This window comes from Dendrobates tinctorius, unplaced genomic scaffold (genome assembly GCF_039654945.1).
Source record: "Dendrobates tinctorius isolate UK_male_01 unplaced genomic scaffold, ASM3965494v1 ptg000196l, whole genome shotgun sequence".
Lineage (NCBI taxonomy): Eukaryota > Metazoa > Chordata > Amphibia > Anura > Dendrobatidae > Dendrobates > Dendrobates tinctorius.
The window spans coordinates 22,650,514-22,667,171 of record NW_027361863.1 but is presented as its reverse complement, the minus strand read 5'-3'; the positions used below and the strand labels follow the sequence as shown (position 1 = coordinate 22,667,171).

Genomic DNA, 16,658 nt, shown 5'->3' with positions numbered 1-16,658 from the left:
GACGTGTCTTATCACAGATGGGAGGGAGGGGTGGATGGAAGGTGGACTTCATCTCTTGGACAACATGGGAAGACTTTTTTTTTTTTTTGCAGTGGTGGTAGGGCAGGCAGACAGCCTGTGTCTCTTTTTGCACATTTTAGTTGCTGCTTTTTAATCCTTGCTGCCCACCGTTTCACGCTTTCATTAGATGGGGGGGGGGGGGGTCATTTATCAAACAAATTTGCTCCAAAAAGGGGGCAAGTAAAGTGCTATCATGTTAGGCCTTGAAAAAAAAAACAACGTTTTGTTCTTCATCAGGATCCTTGGATTGATGTGACTGCTATAATCCAGTGGATTCCGGAGAAAGATAATAGCATCAATAGAGAAAAGGGATCCCTTTGAAAGCGTTTGGAGTTTTTCCTTCGATGGATGTGATGCTGTTATTTTGCTCCTTGAACATTTTAAGCATAAAAAAATTCTAAAATTCTAAATTATGGTGGCTCATTGTGCAGATAAGGAGCCTCTATTGCTCTGTGTACTACATGCAAGCACCCCAGGTTGCTGTCTAAGTGCATCATAAGGACTTTATAAGAAAAATAAGGAAATAAAATAATGGTGGCTCATAGTCCTGCCGCCCTAAATGAGCCTGTATAATGTCACAGTGCTGTATTGGGAGATAACTGAACACAGCCTAAACCTCAGTGTTCTCTATGAGGGAAAAGTAGATTACCTGACGTCACATCTCATTTGTTGATCAGAGTCTACTAAGTGCTTAGTAAGGATTTCATAGGCATTGGTAATGTTGTATGTGTTGTTTTCATGTCCTGTTATAACTCAGTGCCCTATTGGGAGATTACTGAACACAGCCTAAACCTCAGTGTCCACTGAGGAGAATGTTGGTTTACATATTGTTACATCTTGGTTGCTGATGTGAAGGTAATTAGTGCAGTATGATGATTTTATAGGTATTGCTAATGTCGTGTGTTCTCTGCTTTTAGATCCAGTTTAGCCATGGTGCTTTGTCAGGAGATTACTGAACACAGCCTAAACCTCAGTGTCCACTGAAGAGAATGTTGGTTTACATAATATTACATCTTGGCTGCTGATGTGAAGGTAATTAGTGCAGTATGATGATTTTATAGGTATTGCCAATGTCATGTGTGCTCTGCTTTTAGATCCAGTTTAGCCATGGTGCTTTGTCAGGAGATTACTGAACTCAGCCTAAACCTCAGTGTCCACTGAAGAGAATGTTGGTTTACATAATATTACATCTTGGCTGCTGATGTGAAGGTAATAAGTGCACAATGATCATTTTATAAGTATTGCCAATGTCGTGTGTGCTCTGATTTTAGATCCTGTTTAGCCATGGTGCTTTGTCAGGAGATTACTGAACACGGCCTACACCTCAGTGTACATTGTGAGAGAATGATGATTGATGATTCTATGAGAATGCTAGGTTACATAATATTACATCTTGGCTGCTGATGTGAAGGTAATAAGTGCACAATGATCATTTTATAAGTATTGCTAATGTCGTGTGTGCTCTGATTTTAGATCCTGTTTAGCCATGGTGCTTTGTCAGGAAATTACTGAACACAGCCTAAAAATCAGTGTACATTGTGCGTAAATGGTATATTGCACAATGCCAGATGGTGATTGTTGAACTGAGGGTACTAAGGTCATAATTAGGATTTCATAGGCATTGCTAAAGTCCTATGTGTTCTGCTTTTAGATCTTGTTATGCCACATTGCTTTGTCAGGAGATTACAGCCTAAAATCATTGTACATTGTTGAAGGAATGTTAGGTTACATAACATCACATTTTAGTTGTTGATATGTGGGCATTAATAGCAGAATGATGATTCTATCGACATGGCTAATATCCTGTGTGTCCTGCTTTTAGATCCCGTTTAGCCACGATGCTTTATCAGGAGATAACTCAACAATACAGCCTAAATCTCACCATATCATGTAAGGGAATTGCAGATTACACAATGCCACATCTTGGTTGTTTAATTTTGGGTAGTAAGTGCATAATTAGGAGTTTATTGGCATTGCTAATGTTGTGCGTGCTCTGCGTTTAGATCCAGTTATGCTTCAGTGCTTTCTCAGGAGATCACTAAACACAGCCTAAATACAGATTCATGGGTAACATGTATCAAAATGATGTACAGCCTGAGGGCGATGCAGTACAGACTGGGTGCTTTGTGTTATAATCGAGTGCAAAAAATTGGAGAGCAACAATATTTTGTTTTTTGTGCACGTAAATTACATGCTCCACCTTTTAGGGAAATGTTGATAAATGACCCCACAAACAAGCCATCTTACACTGCCAGTCTCTCACACGGCCATGCTCTCAATCATTTCCTTCCTCGAGATCCCCGCAGAGACTCAGTTTTCCACTTCTCTTTCCTCCTCTTCCTCTCCGGATTGCACCCCCGATGTGGCAACATCTGACACCTTCCGGCTATGCGGGAGGCTATCGCACTCCTCACGTGGCGGAGAAAGCGACTGCAAGTCATGGCAAACGACATCGTCTTCTTCGGATGGGGATATTTTAGAGTGCAGAAACTGAGGGGCAATCTCACAGATGTTTTCAAGTGGTTTTTCCTCAAACTCAGGTCCAGGATTTGTAGGTACAAACCCTACTGGTGCTGGGGATACTGTTAGCGACTGCTCGCTGCTGGCCCATGCTTCAGAGGAGCCCAGACAGTAGAGTCCTTGTGACACGTACGAGTGTGGCCAGCAGTCAGAGTGCGTCTGGGCAAGGTTGTCTATACACGAGAGGAGAGAAGTCATAGGAAACACAGAGAGGACAGGACAGGGAAGACAGAAAGAAGACATTATACACTGAGATCAATCGGTTTAACTCTATTTTACCAGCTATTAATGACATCTGAACCCCATAACTTACTCGAACCCCTCCTGGTCGTGCAAATATCCAACCCATATCAGAGGAATAGTCCTACAAGGTCTGGCTCCAAAAATCGAGATTGTTCTAAGGCTATGTGCACACGCTGCAGATTCACCTGCGGATTTTCCCGTGCGGATCCGCAGGTAAAACCGCAGGTAAAGTGGCCTGCGGTTTTCCTGCGGATTTAGGCTAGTTTCACACTAGCGCTTTTGAGCGCAGCGACGGCCTGCGCACGGCCGCCGCTAAGCCCCGCCCCTGCCGTGCCTCCGCCGGTAGCTCCGCCTACCGGCGCATGACGCTGCATGCGTCCCCTATCTTTATCACTGGGGGCGCAGGCCGTGCGCAGTATGCATTTGGCGGCGCATGCGCCTTCTTGACGGTGCGCCGGCGCAACCAAACTGCAGCAGGTTGCGTTTGGCGCAGGTCGGCGCACCGTCAAAAAGGCGCATGCGCCGCCAAACGCATACTGCCCACGGCCTGCTCCCCCAGTGATAAAGATAGGGGACGCAGGACGCATGCAGCGTCATGCGCCGGTAGGCGGAGCTACCGGCGGAGGCGTGGCAGGGGCGGGGCTTAGCGGCAGCCGTGCGCAGGCCGTCGCTGCGCTCAAAAGTGCTAGTGTGAAACTAGCCTTACCAGCGGTTATCCCCTGCGGATTGACACCTGGACAATGGAACAGGTGTCAAACCGCTGCGGAATCCGCAGAAAGAATTGGAATGCTGCGGATTTAAAACCGCAGCAAATCCGCGTGGAAAAATCCGCGGCATGTGTACATTGGATTTTAAATCCCATTCACTAACATTGTACTGTACACTGTCTGCGGAACTGCTGCGGATCCACAGAGGCAAACATCTAAACAAACACCGACGTGTGAATAAGACCTTAGCAGACGCCCGGGTGGACACATTTTTTACATGCTATATAGTGAAATCCGTGAAAAGTTCCATCAAAATTAGCCCCCACATCCTTAGTTGTTATTTGATGAGTTATTACAATTTTATGAATTGCAAAATGATTTCAAATCTGCATCACGGGTCAATTTCCGCCGCAGATTTTTTTTTTTTCACTGCGTGTGAATAACATTTTGTGACAATTTGCTGCTGGCATAGAATGCTGGAGATTTTGTGGGACCATGTTTGAGGGAACCAGGGCCAGGTTTCAGAGCAGGCTATCTACTGTAGCTGCACTACTTTCTTATTGCTCCCAATTATATGATATCTGGCTTTTAGGTCACTGCTCCTAGATGTAGATACTGTATGTAACGTAGACTTTTACCCTGATTCTCCAGCAGCTCCTGATAAGTTTCGCTCTGTCTTTCCTGATTGGAATTGACGCTTTCCTCTTCTCCATCCATAGATGACCAGGCCATTAGCGTTGCCTCAGAGATTGCAAATTGCTGCATAACACCTTTGAGAAACAAAGAGATGAAAAAGCATAAAAGAGCGTCAAAAGCTTCCGAGCCGTCAGGAGCTCTCTCCATCGTAGTCTGCGGATCATCAGATACCATTATGCCACAGTGCTGAACACAGCCTAAAACACAACGAGATGTCAAGTCTGTATTCTCGCAGATATCGGCGACACTGACGAGCAAAAAGGTAACAATGTTATGACCTTTTGACCTTCAGGCTCCATATCTCACCATCGTTAAGGAAAAACAAGAGAAAACTAGCTCGCCCAGGCTCTAGGACGGAATCCTAGGGAAACTAGCTCGCCCAGGCTCTAGGACGGAATCCAAGGGATAATCGAAGAATCGCCATCCACTTCTGCTTCGATCGTGAGACTGACACCATTTTATAGACAATCATCTTGGCTATCTCAATTTTGATTAGTTCTGCAGATTCTCGTCATGTCACTGCATTGTTACTGTTTTGCTCCTAAAATTCTAAATTTTAATCTTTATTATTTTCTTAGTATTTTTGTAAATCCAACCTTTGGCTTTCAGCACGGCCTGAATCCTTCTGGGAAGCTCTCGATCAGATTCAAGCATGTCACTACCAAAATCTGGCCCCAGGTCTCTTCTACACGTTCCCCATGTTGGAGCACACTGGTCACTTGGGTCTGTATACAGCTTTTTCTTCACCTCTACCCACAAGTGTTGGATTGGGTTGAGGTCTGGCGACTGTGGGGACAATCCAGCGCCTCTACTTCATTGTCATTGAACCATTTGTTTGCCAATCTCCACGTATGCTTCTGGTCATTATCCTGCTGGAAAACTATGTCGTCCTTTTCATACCCATAGTACTAGGTTGTACAAAGTAACTCGTCTTGCGGGATGGTCACATATAGCTAGCAACTCCCTGCCTGTTAGTTTTGGGGCTCATAGTACAAACATAATATCCTTGTCCTAGACAACCTCTTTAAAGGGAATCTGTCCTCAATTTTTTTGGCTGCGGCCACCGGCATCAGGGGCTTATCTACAGCATTCTGTAATGGTGTAGATAAGTCCCTGATGTTACCAGAAAGATAAGAAAAAAGAGTTAGATTATACTCACCCAGGGGCGTTCCGGGTCCGGAGGGAGTCGCGGTCCGGCCCGGCGCTTCCCATCTTGCAGCGATGACGTCCTCTTCATTCCTGGCCGTCGCGGCTCAGGCGCACTGCAGAGCATATTACTACAGTGCGCAGGCGCCGGGAGAGGTCCTGCAAAAATTTGATGACACATTCCCTTTAAGGGGTTTATTTCTTCCAATATGGAAGATTAGTACTGATTCACCTAATAATGTTTCCCCTGATCCTCTGGCACAGTGATATAATGTATGCAGATCTGCCATCTGTGCACACAAGACTGGTACATAACGGCAGAGGTGTCAATCACAGCACAGTCCTGCCCACATTCAGCTGCTCGTGCGGGAAATATCGAGGGCACCAAGCAGTCGTCGTCGCGGAATAAGCAGTTTTACCTTCAGATGGCCCTTCTTTTACTATATTCTGCCAGTATGCTACATAAGTTTGCATTTTCGGGCAGCGTGTCCTGACTTCTCCCCGCTCAATGCGGTTCATATAATCCTAATAAAATGTCATTACAGCCCTGACAGCGGCCTTTCCAGTATTCCAGACCTCATGAGACTCAATCCATTGCCACCTCTCTTCCAGATCATGCCGTACACTGGAGGTATACAGCCACTGTCCATTTCCACCAATTATTGCCTCTAATTACAGCCCTGGTCAGGAAAGCTCAAGAGATGGATTGTTCCTGGAGAGAAAATGATTCCTCTGCTGATTGCAGCTTTCTGGAGGTGGAATTTAATTCACCTTGTAATGTAGCAGCCCACAGGTCTCTTTATCTGCGGTGAGGAGAGAATCTGACGACTCCAAACGTAGCGTACAGCGAGGAAAATACACGACATAGAATCTAATGGATATTAATCACCGAGATTTCCAGAAATTGCAAATATTGACTAAACGGAACGGAGAGAATGGTGGAAGATCAGGTCAAAGCAGACGTGTACGGTAAAGCCCCAATGCAAAATGTGGCCCCCACATTATGTTAATACCAGCGTCTTATGTGGCAGAGGGAATATGGCTGCTGCAGACACAAGGGCCCGGTGCAAAGTCCTGCTGCCACGCAGTATAAATGCCCCCATAAACATTAAACTAAGTGTCGGCTGGACCCGCTAATATCGAAGGAATCGACCAACAGTCTAATGGTTATTGGGGTGCCGGATGACTGATGGTCGGGAGAGATGTCGATCGCGCATGTCTGATTTCACATTGTTCTCCCGGAGATAAGCTGTCAGCCGATGTTTCAGTCGGTGTCTTTCCTATGGAGAACACATGAGCACTCGGCCAAGCGACCATATGGGAGTGATAGCTGTTGGCTGAACAGTCGGCACTAGCATCATTCAGCCAACATCCATCTAATGATTATGGCCGGGCTCATCCTTTAATATTTGAAGACTATCGTAAACTTTAAGGCCCCGTTACACTTAGCGATGCACCAGCGATCCCGACCACGATACGACCCGGTCAGGATCGCTGGTGCATCGCTAAATGGTCGCTAGTGAGCTGCTACACAGGCAGATCTCACCACCGATGCAGCAGCGGTCGCTCTTACCTGTCAGACGCGGCTGATCGTTACGCTCTGCCCATCCCTTCTGGCAGAATTGTGGGGGGAGGCACACACAATGATCTTGGCCACCCAGCTAAAATTTATGGTGCAACCACCATTGTATTTATATCTTTACTACGCCAATGCTCTTATTGGACTAGTAGATTACTAATTTGACCTGATCTTTCCTTTGACCATTCTCTTGGATCGACCCTTGATGCCCACTCTGGTTTGACAAAAGACTGCCTGATTACGCTTCTGCCCATTTATCCTGCCCGCAGTCACGGACTACGACCCAGCTATCTGGATTGATTCTGTCGGTTTCTCTAGATCTGACACGGCTTGTTTGGTATTTCACTTGCTCCACCGTCCAGCGAGTATTCTGCAGACTCAGCCTGAGAGCCCCTATAGCAAAGTGACCAGAGCCGTAGAGAGGGCATCCCTGGGGTATGAAAGAAGGAAGGGAATAGCATCTTAGAGAGGAGGAGGAGTTCTACATTCACCTGTCCCAGTATTACACCCAAAACTAAGGAGTTAGTTTCTATATCTAGGGATCAGACATATTGAAATCCAAAGTACCCGATCCTCCTCTTGCCCAAAATCTGACCATGCAGATGAGTAAGGGGACCCCAGTGCACATTTGCTCAGTCAGCCGATCCTACCAAAATCAGCAGACATATCTAATGTGTCTGGGCACCTGTAATCTGATGGGCTGTGTACGGTATGTTTGGCCTTTGTATTCGCAATCTCTGAAGACGTCTGAAGTTTACCAGCTAGCAGTCGTGGCCATATGGCTGGTACGAGGTGTTACGAGGTGTTACGAGGTCCTGCCGCTTTCTAAGAACGGGACTGCTGAGCGTGGGCTTTTGCAGAGAGTTGGAACCAGTCTCTTCGTCTTTGCATGGCTCGGTATTAAATTTCTCTGAGTTCGGAAAAAAATCTGCAGCATCAATGTGCAATAGGTTCTGCATCAAGGAGAGACGCTCTGCACTGTATATACGCAGGGAGAGACGCTCCGCACTGTATATACGCAGGGAGAGACGCTCCGCACTGTATATACACAGGGAGGGATGCTCTGCACTGTATATACACAGGGAGGGAAGCTCTGCACCTATATACACAGGGAGGGAAACTCTGCACCTATATACACACAGAGAGAAGCTCAGCACCTATATACACAGGGAGAGAAGCTCTGCACCTATATACACACAGAGAGAAGCTCAGCACCTATATACACAGGGAGGGAAGCTCTGCACCTATATACACAGGGAGGGAAGCTCTGCACCTATATACACACAGAGAGAAGCTCTGCACTGTATATACACAGGGAGGGAAGCTCTGCACCTATATACACAGGGAGGGAAGCTCTGCACCTATATACACACAGAGAGAAGCTCTGCACTGTATATACACAGGGAGAGAAGCTCAGCACCTATATACACAGGGAGAGAAGCTCAGCACCTATATACACAGGGAGAGAATCTCTGCACCTATATACACAGGGAGAGAAGCTCAGCACCTATATACACAGGGAGAGAAGCTCAGCACCTATATACACAGGGAGAGAATCTCTGCACCTATATACACAGGGAGAGAAGCTCAGCACCTATATACACAGGGAGAGAAGCTCAGCACCTATATACACAGGGAGGGAAGCTCTGCACCTATATACACAGGGAGAGAAGCTCAGCACCTATATACACAGGGAGGGAAGCTCTGCACCTATATTCAGAGGGAAGGAATTTCTGCATCTAAATACACAAGGAGGAAAGCTCTGCGCCTATATACTCCTATATATACACAAGGAAGGAAGGTCTGCACCTATATACACAAGGAGTGAAGCTGTACACGGTACACCTACAGTAAATACAAAGGGAAAGAAGCTCTGCACCTATACACACAGGGAGGTAAGCTCTTCACTTAAATATACAAGGAAGGAAGGTCTGCACCTATACACACAGAGAGAGAAGCTCTGCACCTATATACTGTACACAGGGAGGGAAGCTCTGCACCTATATACACAGGTAATGAGGACTGGTAACATTTCTGGGGGGTTATAAGTCCCCTCTGCCCCGATCCTTTCAGCCAAAGGAGTTCCAGGAAATCCAGGACAGATGGTGACCACAGGATGGGCCCACAACATGGTGTCACACAGGGTGGGCCCACAACACAGTGTCACACAGGATGGCCCACAACACAGTGTCACACAGGATGGGCCACAACACGGTGTCACATAGGCTGGGCCACAACACAGTGTCACACAGGATGGGCCACAACACGGTGTCACACAGGATGGGCCACAACACGGTGTCACAGGGTGGGCCACAACACGGTGTCACATAGGCTGGGCCACAACACAGTGTCACACAGGATGGGCCACAACACAGTGTCACACAGGATGGGCCACAACACGGTGTCACACAGGATGGGCCACAACACGGTGTCACACAGGATGGGCCACAACACAGTGTCACACAGGATGGGCCCACAACACTGTGTCACACAGGATGGGCCACAACACGGTGTCACACAGGATGGGCCACAACACGGTGTCACACAGGATGGGCCACAACACGGTGTCACACAGGATGGGCCACAACACGGTGTCACACAGGATGGGCCACAACACAGTGTCACACAGGATGGGCCACAACACGTGTCACACAGGATGGGTCACATCACGGTGTCACACAGGATGGGCCACAACACGGTGTCACACAGGGTGGGCCACAACACAGTGTCACATAGGCTGGGCCACAACACAGTGTCACACAGGATGGGCCACAACACAGTGTCACACAGGATGGGCCACAACACGGTGTCACACAGGATGGGCCACAACACAGTGTCACACAGGATGGGCCACAACACAGTGTCACACAGGATGGGCCACAACACGGTGTCACACAGGATGGGTCACATCACGGTGTCACACAGGATGGGCCACAACACGGTGTCACACAGGATGGGCCACATCACGGTGTCACACAGGATGGGCCACAACACGGTGTCACACAGGATGGGCCACAACACAGTGTCACACAGGATGGGCCACAACACAGTGTCACATAGGCTGGGCCACAACACGGTGTCACACAGGATGGGCCACAACACGGTGTCACACAGGATGGGCCACAACACAGTGTCACACAGGATGGGCCACAACACGGTGTCACACAGGATGGGTCACATCACGGTGTCACACAGGTTGGGCCACAACACGGTGTCACACAGGATGGGCCACAACACGGTGTCACACAGGATGGGCCACATCACGGTGTCACACAGGGTGGGCCACAACACAGTGTCACACAGGATGGGCCACAACACAGTGTCACACAGGTGGGTCACAACACGGTGTCTTATAGGGTGGAGCACAAGAGGTGGGCCAACGGTAGGGACGCAGACCCCGGATCCTCTTGTACAGTCTGTACAGGATGACACTTACAGGCCTCATACTCCAGATATGTCTGTGTTGTCCATAACAACCAATCAGAGCTCAGCGTGCATTTCACCAAAACAACCAGATGTAAGCTCTAACTTCATTTTAAAAAAGCAACCAATCAGATCTCTGCTTGCATTTTACCTCAGCAGTGTAAGAAATGTCTGAGGCTGTGGTCTCATCCTGTCAGTCGGGGTCTTCTCTCTGTCCTCCGTCCATACACAGTAATATGGAGTCGTCTCCTCTGCTGATACAAAGCTCCGCTCTTCTGGAAAGAATTTCTACAAGATTTTGCAGGTGGGAATTTTTGCGCCTTCATCCAGAGGAGCATTTGTTGGGTCAGACCCTGATGTTGGGTGGAGGCCGGGACACAATCCCCATTATAGCTGTTGGATGGGGCTGAGGTCCGAGCTCGATGCGGCCGCTCAGGTGTTGGTTGGGGCTGAGGCCCGGGCTCTGTGCGGCCGCTCAGGTATTGGTTGGGGCTGAGGTCCGAGCTCTGTGCGGCCGCTCAGGTGTTGGATGGGGCTGAGGTCCGGGCTCTGTGCGGCCGCTCAGGTGTTGGTTGGGGCTGAGGTCCGGGCTCTGTGCGGCCGCTCAGGTGTTGGTTGGGGCTGAGGCCCGGGCTCTGTGCGGCCGCTCAGGTGTTGGATGGGGCTGAGGTCCGGGCTCTGTGCGGCCGCTCAGGTGTTGGATGGGGCTGAGGTCCGGGCTCTGTGCGGCCGCTCAGGTGTTGGATGGGGCTGAGGTCCGGGCTCTGTGCGGCCGCTCAGGTGTTGGTTGGGGCTGAGGTCCGGGCTCTGTGCGGCCGCTCAGGTGTTGGATGGGGCTGAGGTCCGAGCTCGATGCGGCCGCTCAGGTGTTGGTTGGGGCTGAGGTCCGGGCTCTGTGCGGCCGCTCAGGTGTTGGATGGGGCTGAGGTCCGAGCTCGATGCGGCCGCTCAGGTGTTGGATGGGGCTGAGGTCCGGGCTCTGTGCGGCCGCTCAGGTGTTGGTTGGGGCTGAGGTCAGGGCTCTGTGCGGCCGCTCAGGTGTTGGTTGGGGCTTAGGTCCGAGCTCTGTGCGGCCGCTCAGGTGTTGGTTGGGGCTGAGGCCCGTGCTCTGTGCGGCCGCTCAGGTGTTGGTTGGGGCTGAGGTCCGGGCTCTGTGCGGCCGCTCAGGTGTTGGTTGGGGCTGAGGCCCGGGCTCTGTGCGGCCGCTCAGGTGTTGGATGGGGCTGAGGCCCGGGCTCTGTGCGGCCGCTCAGGTGTTGGTTGGGGCTGAGGTCCGGGCTCTGTGCGGCCGCTCAGGTGTTGGTTGGGGCTGAGGCCCGGGCTCTGTGCGGCCGCTCAGGTGTTGGATGGGGCTGAGGTCCGGGCTCTGTGCGGCCGCTCAGGTGTTGGTTGGGGCTGAGGCCCGGGCTCTGTGCGGCCACTCAGGTGTTGGATGGGGCTGAGGCCCGGGCTCTGTGCGGCCGCTCAGGTGTTGGTTGGGGCTGAGGCCCGGGCTCTGTGCGGCCGCTCAGGTGTTGGATGGGGCTGAGGCCCGGGCTCTGTGCGGCCGCTCAGGTGTTGGTTGGGGCTGAGGTCCGGGCTCTGTGCGGCCGCTCAGGTGTTGGTTGGGGCTGAGGTCCGGGCTCTGTGCGGCCGCTCAGGTGTTGGATGGGGCTGAGGTCCGAGCTCGATGCGGCCGCTCAGGTGTTGGATGGGGCTGAGGTCCGGGCTCTGTGCGGCCGCTCAGGTGTTGGTTGGGGCTGAGGTCCGAGCTCGATGCGGCCGCTCAGGTGTTGGTTGGGGCTGAGGTCCGGGCTCTGTGCGGCCGCTCAGGTGTTGGATGGGGCTGAGGTCCGGGCTCTGTGCGGCCGCTCAGGTGTTGGATGGGGCTGAGGTCAGGGCTCTGTGCGGCCGCTCAGGTGTTGGTTGGGGCTGAGGCCCGGGCTCTGTGCGGCCGCTCAGGTGTTGGTTGGGGCTGAGGCCCGGGCTCTGTGCGGCCGCTCAGGTGTTGGATGGGGCTGAGGTCCGGGCTCTGTGCGGCCGCTCAGGTGTTGGTTGGGGCTGAGGCCCGGGCTCTGTGCGGCCGCTCAGGTGTTGGATGGGGCTGAGGCCCGGGCTCTGTGCGGCCGCTCAGGTGTTGGTTGGGGCTGAGGTCCGGGCTCTGTGCGGCCGCTCAGGTGTTGGTTGGGGCTGAGGTCCGAGCTCGATGCGGCCGCTCAGGTGTTGGTTGGGGCTGAGGTCCGGGCTCTGTGCGGCCGCTCAGGTGTTGGATGGGGCTGAGGTCCGGGCTCTGTGCGGCCGCTCAGGTGTTGGTTGGGGCTTAGGTCCGAGCTCTGTGCGGCCGCTCAGGTGTTGGTTGGGGCTGAGGCCCGTGCTCTGTGCGGCCGCTCAGGTGTTGGTTGGGGCTGAGGTCCGGGCTCTGTGCGGCCGCTCAGGTGTTGGTTGGGGCTGAGGCCCGGGCTCTGTGCGGCCGCTCAGGTGTTGGATGGGGCTGAGGCCCGGGCTCTGTGCGGCCGCTCAGGTGTTGGTTGGGGCTGAGGTCCGGGCTCTGTGCGGCCGCTCAGGTGTTGGTTGGGGCTGAGGCCCGGGCTCTGTGCGGCCGCTCAGGTGTTGGATGGGGCTGAGGTCCGGGCTCTGTGCGGCCGCTCAGGTGTTGGTTGGGGCTGAGGCCCGGGCTCTGTGCGGCCACTCAGGTGTTGGATGGGGCTGAGGCCCGGGCTCTGTGCGGCCGCTCAGGTGTTGGTTGGGGCTGAGGCCCGGGCTCTGTGCGGCCGCTCAGGTGTTGGATGGGGCTGAGGCCCGGGCTCTGTGCGGCCGCTCAGGTGTTGGTTGGGGCTGAGGTCCGGGCTCTGTGCGGCCGCTCAGGTGTTGGTTGGGGCTGAGGTCCGGGCTCTGTGCGGCCGCTCAGGTGTTGGATGGGGCTGAGGTCCGAGCTCGATGCGGCCGCTCAGGTGTTGGATGGGGCTGAGGTCCGGGCTCTGTGCGGCCGCTCAGGTGTTGGTTGGGGCTGAGGTCCGAGCTCGATGCGGCCGCTCAGGTGTTGGTTGGGGCTGAGGTCCGGGCTCTGTGCGGCCGCTCAGGTGTTGGATGGGGCTGAGGTCCGGGCTCTGTGCGGCCGCTCAGGTGTTGGATGGGGCTGAGGTCAGGGCTCTGTGCGGCCGCTCAGGTGTTGGTTGGGGCTGAGGCCCGGGCTCTGTGCGGCCGCTCAGGTGTTGGTTGGGGCTGAGGCCCGGGCTCTGTGCGGCCGCTCAGGTGTTGGATGGGGCTGAGGTCCGGGCTCTGTGCGGCCGCTCAGGTGTTGGTTGGGGCTGAGGCCCGGGCTCTGTGCGGCCGCTCAGGTGTTGGATGGGGCTGAGGCCCGGGCTCTGTGCGGCCGCTCAGGTGTTGGTTGGGGCTGAGGTCCGGGCTCTGTGCGGCCGCTCAGGTGTTGGTTGGGGCTGAGGTCCGAGCTCGATGCGGCCGCTCAGGTGTTGGTTGGGGCTGAGGTCCGGGCTCTGTGCGGCCGCTCAGGTGTTGGATGGGGCTGAGGTCCGGGCTCTGTGCGGCCGCTCAGGTGTTGGTTGGGGCTGAGGTCCGGGCTCTGTGCGGTCGCTCAGGTGTTGGTTGGGGCTGAGGTCCGGGCTCTGTGCGGCCGCTCAGGTGTTGGATGGGGCTGAGGTCCGGGCTCTGTGCGGCCGCTCAGGTGTTGGTTGGGGCTGAGGCCCGGGCTCTGTGCGGCCGCTCAGGTGTTGGTTGGGGCTGAGGTCCGGGCTCTGTGCGGCCGCTCAGGTGTTGGATGGGGCTGAGGTCCGGGCTCTGTGCGGCCGCTCAGGTGTTGGATGGGGCTGAGGCCCGGCCTCTGTGCGGCCGCTCAGGTGTTGGTTGGGGCTGAGGTCCGAGCTCGATGCGACCGCTCAGGTGTTGGGTGGGGCTGGGGTCCGGGCTCTGTGCGGCCGCTCAGGTGTTGGTTGGGGCTGAGGCCCGGGCTCTGTGCGGCCGCTCAGGTGTTGGTTGGGGCTGAGGTCCGGGCTCTGTGCGGCCGCTCAGGTGTTGGATGGGGCTGAGGTCCGGGCTCTGTGCGGCCGCTCAGGTGTTGGATGGGGCTGAGGCCCGGCCTCTGTGCGGCCGCTCAGGTGTTGGTTGGGGCTGAGGTCCGAGCTCGATGCGACCGCTCAGGTGTTGGGTGGGGCTGAGGTCCGGGCTCTGTGCGGCCGCTCAGGTGTTGGGTGGGGCTGAGGTCCGGGCTCTGTGCGGCCGCTCAGGTGTTGGTTGGGGCTGAGGTCCGGGCTCTGTGCGGCCGCTCAGGTGTTGGATGGGGCTGAGGTCCGGGCTCTGTGCGGCCGCTCAGGTGTTGGATGGGGCTGAGGTCCGGGCTCTGTGCGGCCGCTCAGGTGTTGGATGGGGCTGAGGTCCGGGCTCTGTGCGGCCGCTCATGTTCCCCCATCTCTGTATGGAGCTTGTGCACTGGGCACAGTCATGGGGGGCAGATAAGGGTCTCCCCCAAACTGTTCCCACAAAGCTGAAGATACAGTTGTCCACAATGTCTTGTGCTGAAGATGGAGATTTCCCATCACTGCAGCTGAGTGTCCAAAGCTGCCCCCTGATAACAACACATAGCATTACACCCCTCCTCCTGGAATCAGCAGGGACAATGAGACTGGATGTTATACACTGGGGGAGAGGGGCCGGATGTTATATACTGGGGGAGAGGGGCCGGATGTTATATACTGGGGGAGAGGGGCCGGATGTTATACACTGGGGGAGAGGGGCCGGATGTTATATACTGGGGGAGAGGGGCCGGATGTTATATACTGGGGGAGAGGGGCCGGATGTTATATACTGAGGGAGAGGGGTTGGATGTTATATACTGGGGGAGAGGGGCCGGATGTTCTATACTGGGGGAGAGGGGCCGGATGTTATATACTGAGGGAGAGGGGTTGGATGTTATATACTGGGGGAGAGGGGCCGGATGTTATATACTGGGGGAGAGGGGCCAGATGTTATATACTGAGGGAGAGGGGTTGGATGTTATATACTGGGGGAGAGGGGCCGGAAGTTATATACTGGGGGAGAGGGGCCGGATGTTATATACTGGGGGAGAGGGGCCGGATGTTATATACTGGGGGAGAGGGGCCAGATGTTCTATACTGGGGGAGAGGGGCCGGATGTTCTATACTGGGGGAGAGGGGTCGGATGTTATATACTGGGGGAGAGGGGCCGGATGTTCTATACTGGGGGAGAGGGGCCGGATGTTATATACTGGGGGAGAGGGGTCGGATGTTATATACTGGGGGAGAGGGGTTGGATGTTATATACTGGGGGAGAGGGGCCGGATGTTATATACTGGGGGAGAGGGGTCGGATGTTATATACTGGGGGAGAGGGGTCGGATGTTATATACTGGGGGAGAGGGGCCGGATGTTCTATACTGGGGGAGAGGGGCCGGATGTTATATACTGGGGGAGAGGGGTCGGATGTTATATACTGGGGGAGAGGGGCCAGATGTTATATACTGGGGGAGAGAGGCCGGATGTTATATACTGGGGGAGAGGGGCCGGATGTTCTATACTGGGGGAGAGGGGCCAGATGTTATATACTGGGGGAGAGGGGCCAGATGTTATATACTGGGGGAGAGGGGCCGGATGTTATATACTGGGGGAGAGGGGTTGGATGTTATATACTGGGGGAGAGGGGCCGGAAGTTATATACTGGGGGAGAGGGGCCGGATGTTATATACTGGGGGAGAGGGGCCAGATGTTATATACTGGGGGAGAGGGGCCGGAAGTTATATACTGGGGGAGAGGGGCCGGATGTTACATACTGGGGGAGAGGGGCCGGATGTTATATACTGAGGGAGAGGGGTCAGATGTTATATACTGGGGGAGAGGGGCCGGATGTTATATACTGGGGGAGAGGGGACAGATGTTATATACTGGGGGAGAGGGGCCGGAAGTTATATACTGGGGGAGAGGGGCCGGATGTTATATACTGGGGGAGAGGGGCCGGATGTTATATACTGGGGGAGAGGGGTCGGATGTTATATACTGGGGGAGAGGGGCCGGATGTTATATACTGGGGGAGAGGGGCCGGATGTTATATACTGGGGGAGAGGGGGCGGATGTTATATACTGGGGGAGAGGGGCCGGATGTTATATACTGGGGGAGAGGGGCCGGATGTTACGGTATATACTGGGGGAGAGGGGCCGGATGTTATACACTGGGGGAGAGGGGCCGGATGTTATATACTGGGGGAGAGGGGCCGGATGTTATACACTGGGGGAGAGGGGCCGGATGTTATATACTGGGGGAGAGGGGCCGGATGTTATA

General features: G+C 53.9%; 1 protein-coding gene across 4 annotated transcripts in view; it reads right to left on the bottom strand.

Moving 5' to 3' along the window:
* Window positions 1-263: 263 nt before the first annotated feature.
* FAM131B (family with sequence similarity 131 member B) overlaps window positions 264-16,658 on the bottom strand; it is a 193,575-nt gene continuing 177,180 nt past the window's right edge. For all 4 annotated transcript variants that reach the window (XM_073553054.1, XM_073553055.1, XM_073553056.1 and 1 more), the window contains 2 exons: window positions 4,169-4,300; window positions 264-2,753 (listed from right to left, as the gene is read on the bottom strand). In XM_073553054.1, the coding sequence (XP_073409155.1) occupies window positions 2,371-2,753; window positions 4,169-4,300 (515 nt within the window). In that variant the 3' untranslated portion in view covers window positions 264-2,370. The remainder of the gene's footprint in view (window positions 2,754-4,168; window positions 4,301-16,658) is intronic.